At 38.5% G+C, this 26,780-nt stretch overlaps 1 protein-coding gene across 3 annotated transcripts in view; it reads right to left on the reverse strand.

Moving 5' to 3' along the window:
• The window catches only part of FRMPD1 (FERM and PDZ domain containing 1), a 107,592-nt gene that overhangs the window by 44,494 nt on the left and 36,318 nt on the right, over positions 1 to 26,780 (reverse strand). For 2 of the 3 annotated variants that reach the window (XM_069576139.1, XM_069576140.1), the window contains exon 2: positions 1,026 to 1,130. In XM_069576139.1, the coding sequence (XP_069432240.1) occupies positions 1,026 to 1,126 (101 nt within the window). In that variant the 5' untranslated portion in view covers positions 1,127 to 1,130. Of the gene's footprint in view, positions 1 to 1,025; positions 1,160 to 26,780 lie in introns of those variants that run through there. The other variant, XM_069576141.1, reaches the window with a different exon arrangement.

Consider the following 26,780-nt stretch of genomic DNA (forward strand, 5'->3'; position numbering starts at 1 on the left):
GGTCATTTCAGCTGAAGTATGATGTGAATGAAGCAGAAGAGTAAGACAAACAGCTGTAATGGATTGTGGGTCGATCATAGAGAGCCTTGAATGTCTAACCAAAAATGTTTGAATTCATCCTATAGGAGATGACGACCCAGCAAACATTTCAGAGCAGAGCGGGTGCGGATGTCTGTAAACGAGATACTCCCTGAACCTCAGGTTCTCATCTGTAAAATGGGGCTAGTCCTCCCAACCTTATCCTATTGCAGGGTGTGAGGACCCGAGCACTTGGACACAGGGCAGTGCAGCTCTGAGCAAGTTTACTGCTCGGCAACAGGACAGCTGTTCCCAGTTCCTTTGGAAGAATATGTGTATCAGAAACACCTGACACATGATATTTCATCTCCATGTCAGGGCCAGACAGGAAATCTGAGATGGAAAATGAGTGCTTTGAAACAGAACATATTTTAAATTCTCTTGTAGCAGTCAAATCAGATCTGTATTTGATTTCATTTCATTTTGTTTAGAATGAAATAGGGACTGCAAGGAAGGAACAGCTGCTGGAAACAAAGACGGGGAAAGAGTATAAACAGCAGATTGCCTGACATCGAGTACTAAGACAAGGGGTGTGTGTGAGACAGACAGAAACAGTGAGCATGTGTGAGTGTGTGTTCAAAACTGTGTGTGTGAGTGTGTGTTTGAGAGCATATACGCACATGGATGCAAGTATGTGGGTATGAGTGTGCATACATCTGTCTGTGTGTGAATGTGCGTCTCTATAAATGTGGGCATGAGTTTGGGGTGAGTGACTGTATGTCTGTGAGTGCCTGTTGAAGGATGCAGAGGGGAGGAATTGGAAAGGGACAGAGAGAAAGGCACTCCAGTAAAACTGCTGACCCATTTACACTTCTCCCCTCACAGGATGTAAGAACAAAGCAAGCCGGAGACAGTGATCCCCAGGCGCTGCCAAGACTGCAAAACCTCCTCCCACGGGAACACTGAACCCTTACAGACAGAAATCTCTGCCAGCCCAGGAGTCTTACCGGGCCGAGCTGTCCCGGGAGCGCCGGAGCCATCTTGCCACCATTTGTTCTATTCTGTGTGCTTTCCGCGTCTGGAATAAGCTGGTCTCCAGCTCTTCCATTTACCTAAAAAGAAGAAGAGTTTTCTTAAGAGGCTAACCAAAATGCTTGGAAGAGGATTCTAACAGATCACCGAGATGATTCCTATATTTGCCAATTTTAAGACATGCTGATCAAATAACCAGGGCTTTCTTTGTATCTGAAATTAATACACACAAGTGCTCAGTGTGCACAGAGTGAACAACTTTAGCAGCCCTCTGCCATAAAGAGCCCACAGTCTTGTGATACACAGATTGGCTTTATTTCTTCAGTGGTTAAAGATAAGGATTGGGAAATATAAGTAAGGCTTCTCAAACTGTGACTATGACCCACTGTCAGAGACACATTTTCTGTGTGATGCTGCCCTCCTACCTCAAATCTGTGTGCATTCCTGGACAGCATAACTTGGTTTTGACTGCATCAGGAACTACATGGAGATGCAAGCATTTTAATTACATTGTGCCCACTCATCTGAGTGCTGTTTTTTTTTTTTTTGCTTAGCCTTTTATATCTAATTTTTGAATAGGTAATCCTGAATTCGTATAATTCAAACCCAAGATTTTAAAAAAGAAAAAGATATACAGTTACTGTATTGTGCACTTAAAAATTTGTTAAGAGGGTAGGTCTCATGTTAAGTGTGTTCTTACCATAAAAATTAAAAAAGATAAACAGTGAAAGGTCTCCCCTCTTCTCTTCCCTAACCCCATCCATTCAGTTCCCATACTGATACATAATCACTGTTTTCCCACTTGAGATATCTGTCTTTCCAGAGTTTCTGTATGCCTGTATAAGCAAATACAAATATAGATTTTGTGTATCCTCTTCTTAACACAAAGGATAGTACACCACACATATTGTTCCACACCAAGCTTTCTTTTTTTTTTTCTCTCACCTATTCTTTTTTTTTTTTTTAGTTTTTTATTTTTTAAATTTTAAAATCTTTAATTCTTACATGCGTTCCCAAACATGAACCCCCCTCCCACCTCCCTCCCCACAACATCTCTCTGGGTCATCCCCATGCACCAGCCCCAAGCATGCTGCACCCACACCAAGCTTTCTTCATCAGTATCTTTTCACATTAATACAAAGAATGCCGCCTCATTCCTTTTGACAGCCTCTGAGTATTACACTGTATGAATGTACTCTAATTTAAGAAGTAGTCTTCCCTGAATATACATTTGGGTTATTGCCAATCTCTCTATTGTAAGTAATATTGCAATGAGTTATGTTGTACAAGTATAATTTCTGTACATATGCAACTATATATTTGGTTAAGTTTCCAGATATTGAATTGTGAGGTCAAAATTTACATGCATTTGTGCTTTGATAGATATTATCAGGTTATCAAGAAAAATAGTATATATGCTTGAGATTAAAGTTTCCTAAAACAATATATAATTTTCTATTTTATTTCTTAAAATACTGTCTCAACTGATCAAGTTAATTTCACAATCCAATAAATAACCACACAAAATAATATATGACACTGGGAAATAACCATGGATGCAGAAAAAAAATTTTTTTAATTACAAGAGATTATGTTGCTTAACAATACTAAATACCTTTGAAAAACTTAATAACATAGATGGTTTTTAAGGGAAATATAAATGATATAAGATGACCCTAGAAGAGACAGAATGTCTAAAAGACAATTACCATAGAAGAGAAAGTTGTTAAAGAGCTACACTCAGAAAAATTCCGGGCAAATAGGTTCAAAGGTGAACTCTCACAAATTTGTAAGACATAGATTACCCTTATGATTTTTATTTGTTTTACCTCAAATATTAAAACAAAAAGATATTCCATGCAAAGAGAGACCAAAAGAAAGCAGAAGTAGCAATACTCATATCAGATAAAATAGACTTTAAAACAAAGACTGTGTGAAAAGAGACAAAGAAGGACACTACATAATGATCAAAGGATCAATCCAAGAAGAAGATATAACAATTATAAATATATATGCACCCAACATAGGAGCACCGCAATATGTAAAACAAATGCTAACAAGTATGAAAGGGGAAATTAATAACAACACAATAATAGTGGGAGACTTTAATACCCCGCTCACACCTATGGATAGATCAACTAAACAGAAAATTAACAAGGAAACACAAACTTTAAATGATACAATAGACCAGTTAGACCTAATTGATATCTATAGGACATTTCACCCAAAAACAATGAATTTCACCTTTTTCTCAAGTGCACATGGAACCTTCTCCAGGATAGATCACATCCTGGGCCATAAATCTAGCCTTGGTAAATTCAAAAAAATTGAAATAATTCCAAGCATCTTTTCTGACCACAATGCAGTAAGGTTAGATGTCGATTATAGGAGAAAAACTATTAAAAATTCCAACATATGCAGGCTGAACAACACGCTGCTGAATAACCAACAAACCACAGAAGAAATCAAAAAAGAAATCAAAATATGCATAGAAATGAAAGAAAGTGAAAACACAACAACCCAAAACCTATGGGACACTATAAAAGCAGTGCTAAGGGGAAGGTTCATAGCAATACAGGCTTACCTCAAGAAATAAGAAAAAAGTCAAATAAATAACCTAACTCTACACCTAAGCAACTAGAAAGGAAGAAATGAAGAACCCCAAGGTTAGTAGAAAGAAAGAAATCTTAAACATTTGGGCAGAAATAAATGCAAAAGAAACAAAAGAGACCATAGCAAAAATCAACAAAGCCAAAAGCTGGTTCTTTGAGAAGTTAAATAAAATTGACAAACCATTAGCCAGACTCATCAAGAAACAAAGGGAGAAAAATCAAATGAACAAAATTAAAAATGAAAATGGAGAGATCGCAACAGACAACACAGAAATACAAAGGATCATAAAAGACTACTATCAGCAACTATATGCCAATGAAATGGCAACTTGGAAGAAATGGACAAATTCTTAGAAAAGTACAACTTTCCAAAACTGAACCAGGAAAAAATGGACAATCTTAACAGACCCATCACAAGCACAGAAATTGAAACTGTAATCAGGAATCTTCCAGCAAACAAAAGCCCAGGTCCAGACACCTTCACAGCTGAATTCTACCAAAAATTTACAGAAGAGCTAACACCTATCCTACTCAAACTCTTCCAGAAAATTGCAGAGGAAGGTAAACTTCCAAACTCATTCTATGAGGCCACCATCACCCTAATACCAAAACCTGACAAAGATGCCACAAAAAAAGAAAATTATAGGCCAATATCACTGATGAACATAGATGCAAAAATTCTTAACAAAATTCAAGCAAACAGAATCCAACAGCATATTAAAAAGATCATACATCATGACTAAGTGGGCTTTATCCCAGGGATGCAAGGATTCTTCAGTATCCTCAAATCAATCAATGTAATAAACCACATTAACAAATTGAAAAATAAAAACCATATGATTATCTCAATAGATGCAGAGAAAGCCTTTGACAAAATTCAGTATCCATTTATGATAAAAACCCTCCCCAAAGCAGGAATAGAAGGAACATATCTCAACATAATAAAAGCTATATATGACAAACCCACAGAAAACATTATCCTCAGTGGTGAAAAACTGAAAGCATTTCCCCTAAAGTCAGGAACAAGACAAGGGTGCCCACTCTCACCACTACTATTCAACATAGTTTTGGCCACAGCAATCAGAGCAGAAAAAGAAATAAAAGGAATCCAGACTGGAAAAGGAGAAGTAAAACTCTCACTGTTTGCAGATGACATGATCCTCTACATAGAAAACCCTAAAGACTCCACCAGAATATTACTAGAACTAATTAATGAATATAGTAAAGTTGCAGGATATAAAATCAACACACAGAAATCTCCTGCATTCCTATACACTAACAATGAGAAAACAGAAAGAGAAATTAAGGAAACAATTCCATTCACCATTGCAATGAAAAGAATAAAATACTTAGGAATATATCTACCTAAAGAAACAAAAGATCTATATATAGAAAACTATAAAACACTGGTGAAAGAAATCAAAGAGGACACAAATAGATGGAGAACTATACCATGTTCATGGATCGGAAGAATCAATATAGTGAAAATGAGTATGCTACCCAAAGCAATCTATAGATTCAATGCAATCCTTATCAAGCTAGCAACAGTATTTTTCACAGAACTAGAACAAATAATTTCACAATTTGTATGGAAATACAAAAAACCTCGAATAGCCAAAGCAATCTTGAGAAAGAAGAATGGAACTGGAGGAATCAACCTGCCTGACTTCAGGCACTACTGCAAAACCACAGTCATCAAGACAGTATGGTACTGGCACAAAGACAGAAATATTGATCAATGGAACAAAATAGAAAGCCCAGAGATAAATCCATGCACCTCTGGACACCTTATCTTCGACAAAGGAGGCAAGAATATACAATGGAGAAAAGACAATTTCTTTAACAAGTGGTCATGGGAAAACTGGTCAGTGACTTGTTAAAAAATGAAACTAGAACACTTTCTAACACCATACACAAAAATAAACTCAAAATGGATTAGCGATCTAAACATAAGGCCAGAAGCTATAAAACTCCTAGAGGAAAACATAGGCAAAACACTCTCTGACATAAATCACGGCAGGATCCTCTATGACCCACCTCCCAGAATACTGGAAATAAAAGCAAAAATAAACAAATGGGGCCTAATTAAAATTAAAAGCTTTTGCACAACAAGAGAAACTATAAGCAAGGTGAAAAGACAGCCTTCAGAATGGGAGAAAATAATAACAAATGAAGCAACTGACAAAGAATTAATCTCAAAAATATACAAGCAACTCCTGCAGCTCAACTCGAGAAAAATAAACGACCCAATCAAAAACTGGGCCAAAGAACTAGACATTTCTCCAAAGAAGACATACAGATGGCTAACAAACACATTAAAAAAATGCTCAACATCACTCATTATTAGAGAAATGCAAATCAAAACCACAATGAGATACCATTTTACACCAGTCAGAATGGCTGCTATCCAAAAGTCTACAAGCAATAAATGCTGGAGAGGGGTGTGGAGAAAAGGGAACTCTCTTACACTGTTGGTGGGAATGCAAACTAGTACAGCCACTATGGAGAACAGTGTGGAGATTCCTTAAAAAATTGCAAATAGAACTGCCATATGACCCAGCAATCCCACTGCTGGGCATACACACCAAGGAAACCAGAAGTGAAAGAGACACATGTACCCCAATTTTCATCGCAGCACTGTTTATAATAGCCAGGACACGGAAGCAGCCTAGATGTCCATCAGCAGATGAATGGATAAGAAAGCTGTGGTACATATACACAATGGAGTATTACTCAGCCATTAAAAAGAATACATTTGAATCAGTTCTAACGAGGTGGATGAAACTGGAGCCTATTATACAGAGTGAAGTAAGCCAGAAAGAAAAATACCAATACAGTATACTAACACATATATATGGAATTTAGAAAGATGATAACAGCAACCCTGTGTGTGAGACAGCAAAAGAGACACAGATGTATAGAACAGTTTTTCGGACTCTGTGGGAGAGGGCGAGGGTGGGATGGTTTGGGAGAATGGCATTGAAACATGTATATTATCATATGTGAAATGGACTGCTAGTCCAGGTTCAATGCATGATACAGGGTGCTCAGGGCTAGTGCACTGGGATAACCCAGAGGGATGGGATGGGAGGGAGGTTGGGGGCGGGTGGTTCAGGATGGGGAACACCTGTACACTCGTGGCAGATTCATGTCAATGTATGGCAAAACCAATACAATACTGTAAAGTAATTAGCCTCCAAAAATAAATAGGAAAAAAAAAAGGAGAAAAAAAAATTCCAGGCAAATAGGTTCAAAGGTGAACTCTCACAAATTTCTAAGACATAGTTCACCCTTAAGATCTTTATTTGTTTTACTTTAAATATAAACTTTAAGTTTTGGAATAATTTTAGATGAACACAAAGGCTGCAAAGATAATACAGAGAATTCCATTACACCCTTCATTCAGCTTTCCCTAATGTTAACATCTTACATAATCATTGTAACTTTGTCAACACTAAGCAATTAACATTGGTACACTAATATTAGCTAGGCTGTAGATTTTATTCAGATTTCATCAGCTTTTCCATTTATGCTTCTTTTCTGTTCTAGGATTCAATCTAGGAAATCACATTGCTTTCAGCCAGCTTAGTTTATTTTCCCCAATGCTATTCCAGGTATTCTAGAGCATTAAAAAAAAAAAAGAGAAAGCTTCCAAAATTTTTTAAACAGTCATTATAACATTGATACCAATTCTGATAAACATACTATGATAAGGCAGAAATACCATCTCCCTTACAATTATCAAAGTAAATAATATCCTAAATAAAATATTAGCACCTAGAATCTATCTGTAATCTACAGAATAATAATGGAATCTATACTAGGAGTGCACTAACCGTTTTCATATAAAAATGAAAGCCCGACACCCAAACTCATCACTTTGGAAACACGGAGACATTTTTCATCAAATGGCAGCCAAATACAAATTAATGGGTATAAAACATAGACTGCAACCAAAAATAAATTCCATTTGGATCAAGGGATGTGTCAGTCTAGCTTTTTTCCTATGGGGACAGCAGACCTGAATACTATCTTCAGTTCTACACAGCTCACTTTTTAAAACTATAAAAGTGAGAGATTTCCGGTTAAACATGGTGAATTGAAACAATGTCTTAATCTCTTCTCTTTTCTAAACCTTACAAATTACAGTAAAGGAAATAAACCCATAGAATAGAGAAGACCATAGATAAGCAATGTTGACAGTGTCTGGAAGATAAATTGTTTGGAGTAGATATAACTGAGCAGAGCAAAGGAAACAAAAACCAATGTGCTTGCAGAAAGAGACTCTGATGGAAAATGAGCTGATTTGCCATTTGATGGCTCAGGAATTAGAGGGAACAGGCATGGGAGAAAGCAGGGATGAATGATAGGGCTGAAAACATGAAACATGTCTGTATAATGCAGCAACTATATTCACAGGCCCCATCCTACTACCTGCCTAGACAACCATCCCTTCCCTAGCCTTCTGGGAGCAAAAGACTTGTTCTTTTGATGAGAATCAAACATGAGAGGCTGCAGATTTGTGGAGACCAGGCACAACACAGGATATAGGAATGAAATAGAAGGATTAAGAAAAATTCTTCTTACTAAATGACAAGAACTCCTTTGCCCAGTTCCCAGAATCCAGGCAGCTAGGAATTTACATCCAAAGTAAGAGACAAGAGATCTTTGAGATCTCTTTAGATCTGGAGAACTAAAGAGCACCAGAGAAAAGACCTTTAGATAGTGATACTTCTGGTAACTTGCTGCCAGATCACCCCGGCTGGAAATCTGTCAGTGTCCTGTCAGTGGGCCCATCCATCCATCATACAAAGCTTAAAATCATTTTGATTTTTTCCCAAAACATCCCAGATCTCTTTTTATTCTCTGATAATCTCAATGCCCAGACCATACATACATATTGTCGATGACCTGCCCCATCCAATTGCTTTTAATGCTTCACTCTTACACATAGATATTTGAGGAAACCTATACTATTTTAAAACGATCAAAACAAATGGAACTCAAACAGAGACAATGCAGGAAACAAGAAAAAATGTTAATCTACAATTCAAATCCTCAAAAAGATAAGATGTTACATCTATGAAACAAAAAGAGAATTTTCTTTGAAAAAGAATAATCAGAGAACATAAATCTGGAAATTAAAAATAGCTGGAATAAAAATTCAATTAAAGTTGAGAAATATAGTCAATGAAATATAGCAAAACTAACCAAGAGCCAAAGACAGGGTAAAAAGAAAAAAATAGATATGTATGGTTAACAATCCAGGACATCCAAAATTCATCCCACATGAGTTCCGTACAGAAAGAGTAAAGGAAATGGAGATAAGGAAATAGTTAAATAAGCCAATAACATTTCCCTTAGAAGCTTGTTTCCAGTTTAAGAATGTTTACTAATTACCCAGCATAATTAATGAAAAAATACCCACATCAAGAAATAATACTGTAAAATTTCAGAAACTAGAAACAGAATATCTTCAAAGCTTTGGGAGAAAAAAAATGGATCCCATACAAAAAACTGAGAATAAAAATGACATTGGACTTCATGGGAACAACAGAGGCCTGAAGACATTGAAGCCACGCCTTCAAATCTCTGAAAAAAAAATAATTTTCAATCTCTAGGTGGAATTATACATTAGAGATTCTATAGATTACAGAATTATACAATCAGTTCAGTTTAGTCACTCAGTCGTATCCAACTCTTTGTGACCCCATGAACCGCAGCATGCCAGGCCTCCCTGTCTATCATCAACTCCCAGAGTCCACCCAAAGCCATGTCCATTGAGTCGGTGATGTCATCCAACCATCTCATCCTCTATCATCCCCTTCTCCTCCTGCCCTCAATCTTTCCCAGCATCAGCATCTTTTCAAATCAGTCAACTCTTTGCTTCAGTATTGGAGTATCACCAATGTATTGGAGTTTCAGCTTCAACATTAGTCCTTCCAATGAACACTCAGGACTGATCTCCTTTAGGATGGACTGGTTGGATCTCCTTGCAATCCAAGGGGCCCTCAAGAGTCTTCTCCAACACCACAGTTCAAAAGCATCAATTCTTCAATGCTCAGTTTTCTTTATATTCCAATTCTCACATCTATACATGACTACTGGAAAAACCATAGCCTTGACTAGATGGACCTTTGTTGACCAAGTAATGTATCTGCTTTTTAATATGCTGTCTAGATTGGCCATAACTTTCCTGCCAAGGAGTAAGCATCTTTTAATTTCATGGCTGCAGTCACCATCTGCAGTGATTTTTGGAGCCCCCCAAAATAAAGTCATCTACTGTTTCCACTGTTTCCCCATCTATTTCCCATGAAGTGATGGGACCAGATGCCATGATCTTAGTTTTCTGAATCTTGAGCTTTAAGCCAATGTTTCACTCTCCTCTTTCACTTTCATCAAGAGGCTCTTAAGTTTTTCTTCGCTTTCTGCCATCAGAGTGGTGTCATCTGCATATCTGAGATTATTGATATTTCTCCTGGCAATCTTGATTCCAGCTTGTGCTTCCTCAAGCCCAGCATTTCTCATGATGTACTCTGCATATAAGTTAAATAAGCAGGGTGATAATATACAGACTTGATGTACTCATTTTCCTATTTGGAACCAGTCTGTTATTCCATGTCCAGTTGTAACAGTTGCTTCCTGACCTGCATATAGGTTTCTCAAGAGGCAGGTCAGGTGGTCTGGTATTCCCATCTCTTGAAGAACTTTCTGCAGTTTGTTGTTTCCACACAGTCAAAGGCTTTGGCATAGTTAATAAAGCAGAAAGAAATGTTTTTCTGGAACTCTCTTGCTTTTTTGATGAAATAGTGGATGTCGGCCATTTGATCTCTGGTTGCTTTGCCTTTTCTAAAACCAGCTTGAACATCAGGAAGTTCACGGTTCATGTATTGCTGAAGCCTGGCTTGGAGAATTTTGAGCTTTACTTTACTAGCGTGTGAGATGAGTGCAATTGTGTGGCAGTTTGAGCATTCTTTGGCATTGCCTTTCTTTGGGATTGGAATGAACACTGACCTTTTCCAGTCCAGTGGCCACTGATGAGTTTTCCAAATTTGCTGGCATATTCAGTGCAGCACTTTCACAGCATCATCTTCCAGGATTTGAAATAGCTCAACTGGAATGCCATCTCCTCCACTAGCTTTGTTCATAGTGATGCTTTCTAAGGCCCACTTGACTTCACATTCCAGGATGTCTGGCTCTAGGTGAGTGATCACACCATCATGATTATCTGGGTCGTGAAGATCTTTTTTGTACAGTTCTTCTGTGTATTCTTGCCACCTCTTCTTAATATCTTCTGCTTCTGTTAGGTCCATACCATTTCCGTCCTTTATTGAGGCCATCTTTGCATGAAATGTTCCCTTGGTATCTCTAATTTTCTTGAAGAGATCTCTAGTCTTTCCCATTCTATTGTTGTCCTCTATTTCTTTGCATTGATTGCTGAGGAAGGCTTTCTTATCTCTCCTTGCTATTCTTTGGAACTCTGCATTTAAATGGGTATATCTTTCTTTTTCTCCTTTGCTTTTCACTTCTCTTCTTTTCACAGTTATTTGTAAGGCCTCCTCAGACAGCCATTTTGCTTTTTTGCCTTTCTTTTTCTTGGGGAAGGTCTTGATCCCTGTCTCCTGTACAATGTCATGAACTTCCATCCATAGTTCATCAGGCACTCTGTCTATCAGATCTAGTCCCTTAAATCTATTTTTCACTTCCACTGTATAGTCATAAGGGATTTGATTTAGGTCATACCTGAATGGTCTAGTGGTTTTTCCCAGTTTCTTCAATTTAAGTCTGAGTTTGGCAATAAGGAGTTCATGCTGAGCCACAGTCAGCTCCTGGTCTTGTTTTTGTTGACTGTATAGAGCTTCTCCATCTTTGGCTGCAAAGAATATAATCAAACTGATTTCAGTGTTGACCATCTGGTGATGTCCACGTGTAGAGTCTTCTCTTGTGTTGTTGGAAGAGGGTGTTCGCTATGACCAGTGCATTCTCTTGGCGAAACTCTATTAGCCTTTGCCCTGCTTCATTCTGTACTCCAAGGCCATATCTGCCTGTTACTCCAGGTGTTTCTTGACTTCCTACTTTTGCATTCCAGTCCCCTATAGTGTAAAGGATATCTTTTTTGCGTGTTAGTTCTAAAATGTCTTATACGTCTTCATAGAACTGTTCAACTTCAGCTTCTTCAGCATTACTGGTCGGGGCATGGACTTGGATTACTGTGATATTGAATGGTTTGCCTTGGAAATGAACATAGATCATTCTGTCATTTTTGAGATTGCATCCAAGTACTGCATTTTGGACTCTTTTGTTGACCATGATGGCTACTCTATTTCTTCTAAGGGATTCCTGCCCACACTAGTAGATATAATGGTCATATGAGTTAAATTCACCCATTCTACCAATCAAATAGCAGAGACATTAAAAAATGTTCAGTTCAGTTCAGTTAACTCGCTCAGTTGTGTCTGACTTTTTGTGACCCCATGGACTGCAGCACATCAGATTTCCCTGTCCATCACCAACTCCTGGAGTTTACTCAAACTCATATCCAGCGAGTCAGTGATGCCATCCAATCATCTCACCCTCTGTCATCCCCTTCTCCTCCCACCTTCACTCTTTCCCAACATCAAGGTCTTTTCAAATGAGTCAGTTCTTTGCACCAGGTGGCCAAAGTATTGGAGTTTCAGCTTCAACATTAGTCCTTGCAATGAATACTCAGGACTGATCTCCTTTAGGATGGACTGGTTGGATCTCCTTGCAGTCCAAGGGACTCTCAAGAGTCTTCTCCAACACCACAGTTCAAAAGTATCAGTTCTTCGGTGCTCAGCTTTCTTAATAGTCCGACTCTCACATCTATACATGACCACTGGAAAAACCTCAAAAATGTTCAGGCCTATAAAAATTTACTTCTCATATACACTTTCTCAGGATGCTACTAGAGGATGTATTCCAGCAAAACAAGGAAGAAAAGAAGAAATGGGATCCAAGAAGATAGGGATGAAATACAGACAAGAAGCTAAGGGAGCACTCAGGATGACCATGAAAGGATGTACTATGGTAATGCCTGTCTATAAGACCTAGAGAGAAACCTATACAGACTGGTACATGAAGACACAGGTCTTACGGAAAAGAAATAAGAGTGGATAGATTATCTAATGTGTTTCTGCACAAATCTCACTGAGATGCTGTTGGAAAGTGTGAAAAGTATTAGCAATAAGTACATGGAAAACTAAACAAATCAAAAACAGGAAATTATGAAATCAAAAAACGTCTAAGAAAGGGAACAAAATTAGAGGTCACTACTTGGCTCAGTATTGAGTAATATTTACATTTCTATAATAATATAAACACTGAAAAATTACTTCTCAAAATTAGTGACATGATGATATTGGGAGGATATAGTAAAGGAAAGCTATGACAGTGGTAAAAGAGCTAAATTCTCATCTGCCATAATAATTAGATAATCTATAAAATTAATAAATTAGGGAAGTAATTTAAGCATACAGTCCATGGGGTTGCGAAGAGTGGGACACGACTGAGCAACTTCCCTTTCGCTTTTCACTTTCATGCACTGGAGAAGGAAATGGCAACCCACTCTAGTGTTCTTGCCTGGAGAATCCCAGGGACAGGGGAGCCTGGTGGGCTGCCGTCCCTGGGGTCGCACAGAGTCGGACACGACTGAAGCGACTTAGCAGTAGCAGCAGCATCCTATATATGGAAGAATAAAACAGGAAACAGAAGAGTAGAAAGAGGTTGCTTCTAAAATAAGAAATTAGAGGCTGAGGAGGAGTGGAGTGGAGATTGTTGTTTTCCATTATAAGCTGTTTTCCATTATAAAATATACTATTTTAAAAACTATTTACTTTTAATTATTTAATTTAAAAAGTATATATACTTATAATAAACACACAGAAAAATATAAAAACAAAATCTCCTGTAGTCCTAACTCCCAGAGTTATCACTTGTGTATTTCCATTCTTTTTCTACATTTACACATGCTACATATTTTTATTAAAATGAGATATTATATATTTCCCACTTAATATTTCATGAACATCATTCCATATTAATATTTAAGCATTTAAATCATTTTAAATTGCTACACAGTATTATTTTCTTTGGTCATATCATAATCTATTCAGTAAATCTAACATTAGATATTTGCGCTATTTCCAATTTTTCACTATTATAAAAGCTTTATAATGACTCTCCTTATAGTAAATGGCTACTTCCCAGGTATTTTCTTGGGATAATTCCTAGAAATAGAATTATTGGATTTAAGCATATGTTCATTTTTAAGAATTTGGATGTTTAACGTCAAATTGCTTCCAAGAAGCTACCAATTTGCATACCAGCCAGGACTGACCTTTGTAAATATTGAATACTTTACAGAAACATTTGCTGACAAGATGGAAAATAGTGATTTAAATGCTTCTATTTTGAAAAATACACCAGATATAAGTAAACAAAATCCACATTCTCATATAATATTAGATACTATGCTTTAAATATTTATTAACGGGATGGAAAGTAGCATCTAATTATTAATTTAAATACATTTCTTGAGAAATATAGAAAACAAAAGTAAATGTCACATATAATTCAATAACATTAAAAACTATATAAGTTGAGTATCTTTCTTCAAACATCCAATCCAGTTCCTAGAGATTATCACTGTTAACAATTTGGTGGGTATTCACTCTAACTTTCAGAAAAGGCAATGGCACCCCACTCCAGTAGTCTTGCCTGGAAAATCCCATGGGCAGAGGAGCCTGGAAGCCTGCATCCATGGGGTCGCTGAGGGTCAGACACGACTGAGCAACTTCACTTTCACTTTTCACTTTCATGCATTGGAGAAGGACATGGCAACCCACTCCAGTGTTCTTGCCTGGAGAATCCCAGGGACGGGGGAGCCTGCTGGGCTGCCGTCTATGGAGTCGCACAGAGTCGGACATGACTGAAGTGACTTAGCAGCAGCAGCACTCTAACTTTGCCCTAAACTTATAGAGACCTATGTTACATATATTAAAATATATAGGACACAAAAATAGAATCATGTTATACTCAGTGTTTGCATCTTGCATTTTTTAATTGGTGAATACATTGTAGATATATTTCCAGATTAGAATACATTATAGTTTTGATTTGAAGTTACCTGATTACTTGTATATTTGAACATTTTTTATGCACTATGGCCATTTATGTTTCTTTTTTGTTACTTTCTTATTTTTGTTTTCTCCTTATCTTTCTACTAGAATGTCTGCCTTCCTGTTATTGCAAAAGCACTTTCATACTAAGGATTATTTAATGTCCTTTTGCCAAGGACATTAAACCACATCATATTTATATGAGACTTACCAGGGAGGGTCAAGAATGTAGGTTCCAGTGTCCTGACAACACAAAGACTAATCACAAAGGATACAAAAATAAACATTCAGTAAAGTCCACAGGATATTGCTTTCAAGTATCAATTGCCTCAGTCACGCCCTTAACAGGAATGAGTCAGCTAGCAATTCTAGGATATGGATGTTAATTCCGTTTGCCTTATGTCTGAACATCACACTTTCAGCACCTCTCCTAGGGGTCCGGGATGCTAAGGAGACTTAAGACCCAGTCATTTGAAGATTCACTAAAAAATTGTTGTTGTTCAGTCCCTCAGTCATGTCCGCCTCTTTGCGACCGCATGGACTACAGCACACCAGCCTTTCCTGTCCATCACTATCTCCCCAAGCTTGCTCAAACTCATGTCTATTGAGTCAGTGATGCCATCCAACCATCTCATCCTCTGTCGTCTGCTTCTCCTCCTGCCTTCAGTCTTTTCCAGCATCAGGGTCTTTTTTTAAAGACTTGGCTGTTTGCATCAGGTGGCCAAAGTATTGGAGCTTCAGTTTCAGCATCAGTCCTTCCCATGAATATTCAGGGTTGATTTCCTTTAGGATTGACTGGTTTGATCTCTTTGCAGTCCAAGGGACTCTCAAGAGTCTTCTCCACCACCACAGTTCAAAAGCATCAATTCTTTGGTGCTCAGCCTTCTTTATGGTCCAACTCTCACATCCATACATGACCACTGGAAAAACCATAGCTTTGACTAGACGGAACTTTGTTGGCAAAGTAATGTCTCTGCTTTTTAATATGCTATCTAGTTTTGTCATAGCTTTTCTTCCAAGGAGCAAGTGTCTTAATTTCATGGCTGCAGTCACCATCTGCAGTGATTTTGGAGCCCAAGAAAATAAACTCTGTCACTATTTTCATTGTTTCTTTAAAAAATTAGAGAATGTTTATTCAACAAAGATCTGGAGGTGGCCTGTATAACATGGTTCACAAACGCCCAAAAGGCCACCAGGTAACAGAGACATATACCATATGTTTCTGGGGTACAGAATCAAGATTAATGGGGGAATGCCACAGAGAGGGAGACTCCAGCTCAGACTGAGGTTAGAGCTCTCTAGTGTTCCTAGTGATTCAAGGATGGAATGGGTTTTCTCAAGAGTTAGCAAGATCCAGGTCACTGAAAGCAATCAAGCAGAGGCTAAATAAATAACTCTGCTTGGATTACAGAAGGGACCTTACAATAGAGCACAGGGACCAGATGACTTCTGCAGTTGCTTCCATCCATGGAACTTGAGGTCTCTACTAGATCTAAAAAAGCAGACAAGATGATATTTGTTGTGTTCTGTCTCAGAATTCAAAGACCCACATCCCCTGGGGAGTAGCTGGAACTCATGAAGTCACCACAGTTCTGGAAGTTACAAAATCTCTGACCACTATGTTGTTTCAATCTCCAAATGACCGTAGAGTCGCTAAGGATCTCAGACTAGGATCTCAGACTCATCCATAATGATGTTCCATTTCTTTCAAAGGTCATCTGACTGCAATGGTAACTTACAGGAGACTGTTACAAACGCTGCCAAATATAGTCTAGCTAATTGATTTCCATAAACATATATAGCTCTAATTAAAGTAATTAATTTGCAGTATATATCTGGACTGTGGATAGGCACACGCCTTCATCTAGGGATCCCCAATGACCAAACAAATGACATCAACCAAGCCATTAAAAGCGCTCCCTGACTCAGCAAAGCCTGAGCAGGAAAGTTTAAAGTCAAGAAAATGACCTGCTAATGGTTTTAACATTTGCCTTGGGAATGCTGAGCCAATAGAAGAAAATAAGAGCCCAGATAATTTCCATACATTTGAATCTTCTCTACAACCCCATTGCTAAGAAGTCATCCAGCCTCTAATTGTTCTGTCACTTATTGTTAGAACTATCTTATTGCCAGAAAATTGCTTTACATAAAGCTGAATTCCACACCCCACACCAGCACACCAACCAGAATAAATCAGCTCCCTCTTCTATACATCAGTCTCTCTGGACTTGAACAGAGCAATCTTGCCCCTTCTGTCCCAGACCAAGCATCCTCAGTACATTCAAAAGGTCTTCACACAACAGGATCACTTTGGATCATCCTCCTAGGGGCTTCGCAAAATCTCTTAAAAAGCATGAATCTCCAAATGGAACACACTTCTGGTTGTCTGGAATGAAGCACTGTGAAGAGACAAACTCTCTCAAAATATTTTGCAAATGGAAAAGACTGAACACACTAGGGTGATAATCATCTTATAAAGCAAACAGACAATTAAGAATATAAACCCTTCAAAAGGGATATAAGTGGTGATAATAAAGAACTTCAGGAGACCATTAACTGCTAATGAGAAATGAAAAACATCAAAGGAGGCAGCAATGGATAGAAGATAAAGTAAAGAGCTAAAAATCACTTACACTAAATTGAACTTTAGATAGCAATTCAAGTGAAACTGTCAGAGCTAGAATCAGGTTGAGGATATTCAGCTTACAAATAATAGGAGCTAGTAGAGAAAGAAAAGGAATGCACAAAATTGTTAAAAAAAAACAGTTAAAGGTAAATTTCTTGAGCTGGAAAATACATTTCAAATATAAAGAACACAAGAAGTGGCTCTCAGATATATGCCTCAGTGAAGGTTCCTTACACATCAGCTCAAGTTCTTAAATGCCAAAGATTAAAGAATCACCATTAAAATCTGTTTTAAAGGAGTTAAAAAAAATATGATCATTTGAAAAAGAAAAGATTAAGCTCTTATATTTTGTAGCATATTATTTAGGTATAAACATAGACTCAGTTCATTATTTCTCTGGGGAATGTAAAAGCTTTACAAGTGATGTTTGACGCTCTGTTCTTGAAAGATATCCCTGGGAGTCATTCTGTGATTTTTTTTTAACCTACTAGTGAAGGTCTTTTGTCCACTTAGTGGCTTTTTTTTTTCTTTCACTATTTCTTCTCTTATTACTACTGTCAGAAACTTGAGCATAAAGAACATGTCTTATCCCTCTAATTCTCTCTCAGGACCTGTCACATAGGCTGAATAAATGTTTGTGGAATGACTGAATGAACAAAATTAAAATAAAGCAGAAATAAACTGGAAAATAAGAAAAAAGAATGTTGTATGGCAAAACCAATACAATATTATAAAGTAATTAGCCTCCACTTAAAATAAATAAGCTTATATTTTTAAAAAACCCCCAAAATAAAATAAAAATGACTTGCTGAAATCCAAAAAGAAAAAAGAGTCACTTAATAAAGACAGAATTAATGTGGGTTCTTAAAGATTGACAAAAAACAGTAAACTACTGGTACAAGTTATCATGAACAAAATGAGAAATGAGCAAGACAAACAAACATTAGGAAAAAAAACCACTAGAGAGTGCTATACATGTTATACACAATTTAGATAAGCTAAGAATATGAGTGGCTTTGGAAGATCTACTGGGAATGCATCTTTCTTTCTAGATGCATTCTTCTTATAAATCCTTCAGTCTTCCTGAGGGGCAGACTTCTGCCTAACAAGGTCAGCCCCATAGAACAGTGTTTCCCAAGATTTCCATATCAACCCTTGGTATGTAAATTCATTTGGACCTGTGAAGGGATTTTCCTAGACCAGTTCTTTGGGCATAGGGGAAGAAATACTTTCTATGTTGGGTGTTAAGAGGAGAAGACTCTAAGACCCATAATGAAGATGGAAACAGTGAAACACCCTGGTGGTAGCCTCTGGGGATCTGAGATGTTGATCTTTCTTGGATGTGCTGAGATATATACCATTTGTTTAAATATAAATCCAAGTGACTAAGCACATATTCATTGAAAAAACACTCAGTGCAGGTGACCAAGAATGAGAGATGAGTAAGATGCAGCCCCTGCCTCAACACCTTTACCACCAAAACAAACAACCAGAATTAAAGTTAAAAATTTGAGTAAATTTATACCTGTGGAAGAAATTTTGAAAGTCAATTTTTCAAATATCCATTTAAAAGTCTACATAGAAGTTGCTGTTGTGTTTATCAGAGAATTATTTCAAATACTCTCTCAAAAACTAATGGACAATATTCTTCAACAGAGAAAAACAATAGCATGCGACCAATTTCTAATAATGTAAAGGTAGCCCTAAATTTAAAATTAGCAAAGCTTATACTAAAAAGGGACATCGAGGCCAATCTTACTCATAAAATATTCACAAAATTCCTAAACAAGATTCTAGCCAGAAATGTCAATAATTCTTGATTCTAGCAGATGGGTATTTAAACTTCATTTTACTATTCTCTTGACTTTTGTGTACATTAAAAAATCTTCTCAATAAACTCATTTTTTTTTTAAATTTAAAAAAACCTCCAGTAAAATCCAGAAGCAACACATTAACAGGATAATATATCATAATCAAGCTGGATTTATCCTAAGAAAGAAAAGTTCCATTTAAGGAAAACTATTTATATGCTTTAGCTCATAAACAGAAGAAAAATAATGGATGATCACATCATAAGATTCTGGAAAATCATTTGTTTTATGTAATCTAATCTCCTTGTTTTGATTTTAAAAAACCAGAAATACCAGGCAATTCACCATTACTTTAGAATAAAAGATAAAAGCATTCCACTCACAAAGGAAAATAAAAATAACTGTTCATCACAACATTAGGGTCACTGGCTAGTGTAATATAACATGAAAGAGAAATGATAAGTAAATAAAGCAAAGGAGCTTAAATCACCAAGTGCCTACAGGTGGCACGACTGCATGTGGGCCTCAATTTAAAAATATCAGAAATAATAAATAACCTGAGCAAAACTGTTCAGTTGTTAAGACTTAAGAGACTTTATGGACAATAACAAGTACTGGAAAGGCCTATATGTATAAAAGGTGCCTGAACTTGTTCTGAATGAAACCTAAAGTAAAAATTTATCTAAGCTCAAGAAAACAATGTAAACAACTTTTCTCTTTAATTTTTCTTAAGGGAAATTTCAAAACATACACAAATCAGACAATATAATCATGAATCTCCATGCACCCATGGAGTTAGCTTTTATTAATATTTATTGATTTTGTCCACCTTGTTAAATGCAACCCATTCCAGTATTCTTGCCTGGAGAATCCCAGGGACGGGAGAGTCTGGTGGGCTGCCATCTGTGGGGTCGCACAGAGTTGGACATGACTGAAGTGACTTAGCAGCAATCAGAGCTATTATACCAAAATGGCATTGGGCTACCCAGGTGGAGAAAGAGCTTTTATATATGTATCTTTCTATAACATCTAATCTCCAATATACACTAGATCTGACGATATAAACCAACTGATGATACAAACAAGGAAACAAAATGCATGGCAAACATCCAGCCTTTTGAATAATGAGAAAAAACAAATTACCAAACTAGCATTTTCTCTTAAGCTAACAAATAATTAAGTGCTAAAATGTCTTGACCTTCGTTCCTCAGCTCTTGTGACATTTGTCTCCCCAGTTTCCTCCAGCCTCTCAGACTATACCTACTCACCCACTCCTCTTTCCTGCATCACCTAATTACAGGTTTTGGTTCTCAGCTCCCTTCTCATGTAAATAAATGACACACTATTTCTAAAGCAGTAGTTTCTAAACTTCAGGAACATGAGAATCACCAGGGGAGCTGTTAACAATCCCTGATCACACCCTTCAACAATTAAAACAGATTCTTTGAGGGTTCAAGCCACATACTGTTAGTTTTAAAGACCCGCCCAATAAAAGGAACAATAAAAAAAAAAAAGAAAGTAAAAAAAAAAAAGACCCGCCCTACCCTGGCCTGCAATTCCAATGAACAGCAAAGTTTGAGGCTCCACTGCTCTAAACACTCTCCATTCAGTTAGTTCAGTCGCTCAGTCGTGTCCAACTCTTTGCGACCACATGGACTGCAGCACGTTAGGCCTCCCTGTCCATCACCAACTCCAGGAGTTTACCCAAACTCATGTCCATTGAGTCGGTGATGCCATCCAACCATCTCATCCTCTGTCATCCCCTTCTCCTGCCCTCAATCTTTCCCAGCATCAGGTTCTTTTCAAATGAGTCAGCTCTTCACTTCAGGTGGCCAATGTATAGGGGTTTCAGCTTCAACATCAGTCCTTCCAATGAACACCCAGGACTGATCTCCTTTAGGATGGACTGGTTGGATCTCCTTGCAGTCCAAGGGACTCTCAAGAGTCTTCTCCATCACCACAGTTCAAAAACCATCAATTCTTCGGTGCTCAGCTTTCTTTATAGTCCAACTCTCACATCCATATATGACTACTGGAAAAACCATAGCCTTGACTAGATGGACCTTTGTTGACCAAGTAATGTCTCTGTTTTTTAATATGCTATTTAGGTTGGTCATAACTTTCCTGCCAAGGAGTTAAGCACCTTTTAATTTCATGGCTGCAGTCACCATCTGCAGTGATTTTTGGAGCCCCCCAAATAAAGTCAGCCACTGTTTCCCCATCTATTTCCCAGGAAGTGATGGGACCAGATGCCATGATTTTAGTTTTCTGAATGTTGAGCTTTAAGCCAACTTTTTCACTCTCCTCTTTCACTTTCATCAAGAGGCTCTTTAGTTCCTCTTCACTTTCTGCCATCAGGGTGGTGTCATCTGCATATCTGAGGTTATTGATATTTCTCCTGGCAATCTTGATTCCAGCTTGTGCCTCTTCCAGCCCAGCATTTCTCATGATGTACTCTGCATATAAGTTAAATAAGCAGGGTGACAATGTGTAGCCTTGATGTACTCCTTTTCCTATTTGGAACCAGTCTGTTGTTCCATGTCCAGTTCTAACTGTTGCTTCCTGACCTGCATACAGGTTTCTCAAGAGGCAGGTCAGGTGGTCTGGTATTCCAGTCAAAGGCTTTGACACAGTCAATAAAGCAGAAAGAGGTGTTTTTCTGGAACTCTCTTGCTTTTTCAATGATCCAGTGGATGTTGGCAATTTGATCTCTGGTTGCTCTGCCTTTTCTAAAACCAGCTTGAACATCTGGGAGTTCATGGTTCACGTATTGCTGAAGCCTGGCTTGGAGAATTTTGAGCATTACTTTACTAGTGTGTGAGAGGAGTGCAATTGTGCTGTAGTTTGAGGCTAATAGAGTTTTGCCAAGAGAATGCATTGGTCATAGCAAACACCCTCTCCCGACAACACAAGAGAAGACTCTATGCAAAGAAATAGAGGACAATAGAATGGGAAAGACTAGAGATCTCTTCAAGAAAATTAGAGATACCAAGGGAACATTTTATGCAAAGATGGGCTCAATAAAGGACCGAAATGGTAGGGATGGTAGGGACCTAACAGAAGCAGAAGATATTAAGAAGAAGTGGCAAGAATACACAGAAGAACAATACAAAAAAGATCTTCACAACCCAGATAATTACAATAGTGTGTTCACTCACCCAGACCCAGACATCCTGGAATGTGAAATCAAGTGGGCCTTAGGAAGCATCAGTATAAACAAAGCTAGTGGAGGTGATGGAATTCCAGCTGAGCTTTTTCAAATCCTAAAAGATGATGCTGTGAAAGTTCTGCACTCAATATGTCAGCAAATTTGGAAAACTCAACAGTGGCCATTGGCCTGGAAAAGGTCAGTGTTCATTCCAATCCTAAAGAAAGGCAATGCCAAAGAATGCTCAAACTACCACACAACACTCTCCAAGGGTGATGTCATTTACTCTCCCAGTTTCAGCTGCTTGGAGAATCAACTGCTTCTTTAGGATCTCTACCAAGATGTCCCATAAGCACTTGGGCCAGTTATATATAAAATAGAATTCACTGTCTTTCATTGCTCCACTCCTCAAATCCTCTCCTCTATGGTGGAACATTTTATTGAAGGAGACCACTATTTAATTTTCTAACTGCCCAAGCCAAAAATCATTCTTGACTCTTTCCCCTCGTTACATGCCCCACTTTGAGCAAGTCACCAAGTTCTATTGACTTTGCTCCCAATTACCTTTGTGCATGTGTGTGTGCTTTAGTCATGTCCAACTCTTTGTGACCCTATGGACCATAGCCAACCAGGCTATTTGTCCGTGGGATTCTCCAAGCAAGAATACTGGAGTGGGTTGCCATGCCCTCCTCCAGGGGATTTTCCCAAACCAGGGAATGAACCCACCTCTCTTACGTCTTTTTCACTGGCAGGTGGTTCTTTACCATTAGCACCACCTGGGAAACCCTCCAATTACCTTCATCTCTCACTAACTCTCCTTTCTTAGTGCTATAGCCATTGCTCAAACTTTGATCCTATCTGAAATACTATGATAATCTCCTAGCCAGTCTCTATGCTTCTAGACTTACCCTCCATCAATCTATCCTCCATGTCGCTGTCAAAATGATATAATGTAATTCTAATTATGTCACTTTTATTTTTTAAATCCTTTAGTGGTTTTCCTTCATCTTTAGGATAATGTCTGAGCTCAAGAATTACAATAATATTAATAACACAAGTACATTAACATACTACCATTTACTATGTGCTAGATACTGAGCTAAGCAATTTATATGTGTTATTTTATTTAATGCTTATTACAATCCTCACTTACAAAAAGGAAATTGAGGCATGAAGAGGCAATTTGGCCTTTTAGTACCTAGCAAGGAAGTGGCAGAAATGAAATTCCAAATCAGATTAGCTTGCTGGTCTCTGGAGCTGGACTCAGCTATTCTCTCCCACTGCCTTCCTCCCAGCCTTGGAGTGGCAATCAAAGCCTTTTGTGATCGGGCCCCTGCCTACCTGTCTGTCATCTCCCTTATACTGCACACTCCATTAGAACTGAACTACCCACTGTTCCCCAAACACTGTCATGCCTGACTTCTCACACTGTCATGCCTCTGTAGATGCTATTTCCTCTGCCTGGTCCACCTGCCCTGCCTGTCACGCCCCAAATTCCAACTGGTACTTCAGGGTGCGGGCATAAGAGCACACTGGTCAAGCACAAACTCTTCTCTCTCTAGCTTGTCTTCTCATTTGGAAGAACAACTGCAATGATTCCTGCATGGTCATGTTCCAGGGTTGGTTAAAGGTTTACATTCCAATATGTTATGACAATTCTTTGAAAACTATAAAGTTCTACACAAATGTGTCCAAGGGAAACCTCTTTTTTTGAGGTAGTGTAAAGCTCAGTTATATAACCAAATCTGAAACAAAAGTTTGAACTATGAGAAGTTCATCTCTGTGACTTCCAATGGTGGTCCAATGGCTAAGAATCCATGCTCTCAATGCAGGGAGCCTGAGTTCCATCCCTGGTCAGGGAACTAGATCCCACATGCTTCAACTGAGAGTTCATAGGCAACAACTAAAGATCCCACATAATGCGACAGATATCGAAGATCCTGCATGCTGCAACTAAGACCCAGCACTGCCAAATAAATCAGTAAATATTAAAAAAGAAGTTCATCTCTGCCATAAAAAAGGAATGAAGTCCTGATAGGTGCTGCAACATGGATGAAACTTGAAAACATTACACAAAGTAGAAGCAACCAGACACAAAAGGCCACATATTGTATGATTCTATTTATACAAAATGTGCAGAATGGACAAATCCATAGAGACAGAGCATTGATCAGTGGTTGCCAGGGCCTGTGGGAAAGGGGAAATGAGGACTGACTGCTAATGGGGAAGACGTATATTTTGGGAGTGATAAATACTCTGGAATTAGACAGTGGTGATGGTAGGATAACCTTGCAAATATACTAAAAACCACTGAATTGTACATTTTTAAGGAAGTTTCTCTCTGGCACTGAGCTTAACCCTTCTGCCCCCTTTCCCTTAATGGTAAGTAATATCCAACTCCAATAAGGAACCTGTCTTTCCTCATATCCTCCCCCCATTCTTTCTTAGTAAAACCCAGAACACTGGTTCCCGAAAAGCATTACAAGCATCTGGAGGGCTGATTAAAACACCAATTGTAGGGCCCCAGAGTTTCTAATTCAGTTGCCCTACAGTAGGGCTCAAGAATGTACATTTTAACATCCCTCTAGATAAAAGCTGCTGCTGCTGCTGCTAAGTCACTTCAGTCGTGTCCGACTCTGTGCGACCCCATAGATGGCAGCCCATCAGGCTCCTCTGTCCCTGGGATTCTCCAGGCAAGAACACTGGAGTGGGTTGCCATTTCCTTCTCCAATGCATGAAAGTGAAAAGTGAAAGTGAAGTCGCTCAGTCGTGTCCAACTCTTAGCGACCCCATGAACTGCAGCCTACCAGGCTCCTCCGCCTATGAGATTTTCCAGGCAAGAGTACTGGAGTGGGGTGCCATTGCCTTCTCCGAGATAAAAGCTAGAGAATCTGAAAAGAGCACTGAGCTAAAAGTCAGGAAACCTGGATTCTCTTCCTGACTTTGACTCTAATTAGGCCTGAAATTGCACAAGTCACCAAACTTCTGGTTATTTCTTTTATAAGCGCTGAACTTCTCTAAGAATCCGCCAGTCCTAAAATTATGTTTTGGACCTCATCAGTTCCCTCCTTAAGGCCTCCAGGGCTTCCCATCCCTAATATCCAACCTCTACCCAGATGTCCAACTCAACTTCCCACCTGACACATTTGGAAAAGGAAGGGAACAAACATAAATATATAACCTATAGCGTGTCACTGACTTCTCGTGACAGTCCTGTGTGGTGGGAATCCATAACTGCATTTTAAGGACAAGGAAGCTGAGTCTTGTAAAGGGTAAAGAACTTCCTCCAAATGACCGAGGGAACCCAAGGCTGCATCCTCCTCCAATCATGTAATTCTCTCTTCCAATGCTTAGCTGGCCCTCAGAAGAGCCCTAGGTGGCCGCGCCTGTGCATTTGTTCTTGATCCCTTCATCTCTGGTGGCTCAGATGGTAAAGCGTCTGCCTGCAATGCGGGAGACCCAAGTTCGATCCCTGGGTTGGGAAGATCCCCTGGAGAAGGAAATGGCAACCCACTCCAGTACTCTTGTCTGGAAAATTCCACGGATGGAGGAGCCTGGTGGAGTCCATGGGGTTGCAAAGAGTCAGACACAACTGAGCAACTTCACTTTCTTTCTTTCCTCACTCTCTGAGACTTAATCCAAATCCTATCTAACCTTCAAAACTCAGCTGGAGCTCCACCACATCCAGGGTGGGTTCCTGCTTACCAGTCTACCACCAGCTACCCAGTTTCCCATTGCAGAGCTGTTGTGCTGTGTCTTACCCTTTCTTTCCAGCACCCGACCTCCTTGTCTATGCTCTCGTCTTATGTTTCCAAACTTCATATGGATTCAGAGTTGTTGTTTTTTTCCCCTCCAGATTATAAACTCCTTGAGAGGAGCCAAAAGGTGTCCTGTTTCTTCAAAATCCTTGCAGGGTCCAGCAGAATGCCCCGAGCTCAATCGACATTTGCTGAATTAATAATGGCAGGTTACAGATGTTGGAAATGCTATGGTGAGCTCAGAACACTAGAACGATAAGCAGCTTTAATTCTTTTTCAAAAACATTGAAAGATTTTTTTGAATAATTCTATAGTGCTTTACAATTTTCAAAAGTTTCACACACATGATTTCATATAATCCCAAAATAACCCTTCCCCCCGACTCCTATATTGCCCCTCCCTCTCCCCCTCCCCACTGGTAACTACTAGTTTGCAGTTATATTTATAGTTATATCTCTATATCTGTAAGTCTGCTAGACTCACTAGAACAATAAGCAGTTTTATTTCCTGAAGTTCTAAGCCAAAAGGAAAAATTAATTGCAAATATTTTAGGGAAATGCATATTTACATTTCTGGTCAATTATTTGAGATCATCTTCGTTCATTACAGTGATTGTAGCTCAGTGAGAGATAATGGG

The sequence above is a fragment of the Ovis canadensis genome, chromosome 2 (assembly GCF_042477335.2).
Source record: "Ovis canadensis isolate MfBH-ARS-UI-01 breed Bighorn chromosome 2, ARS-UI_OviCan_v2, whole genome shotgun sequence".
Classification (NCBI taxonomy): domain Eukaryota; kingdom Metazoa; phylum Chordata; class Mammalia; order Artiodactyla; family Bovidae; genus Ovis; species Ovis canadensis.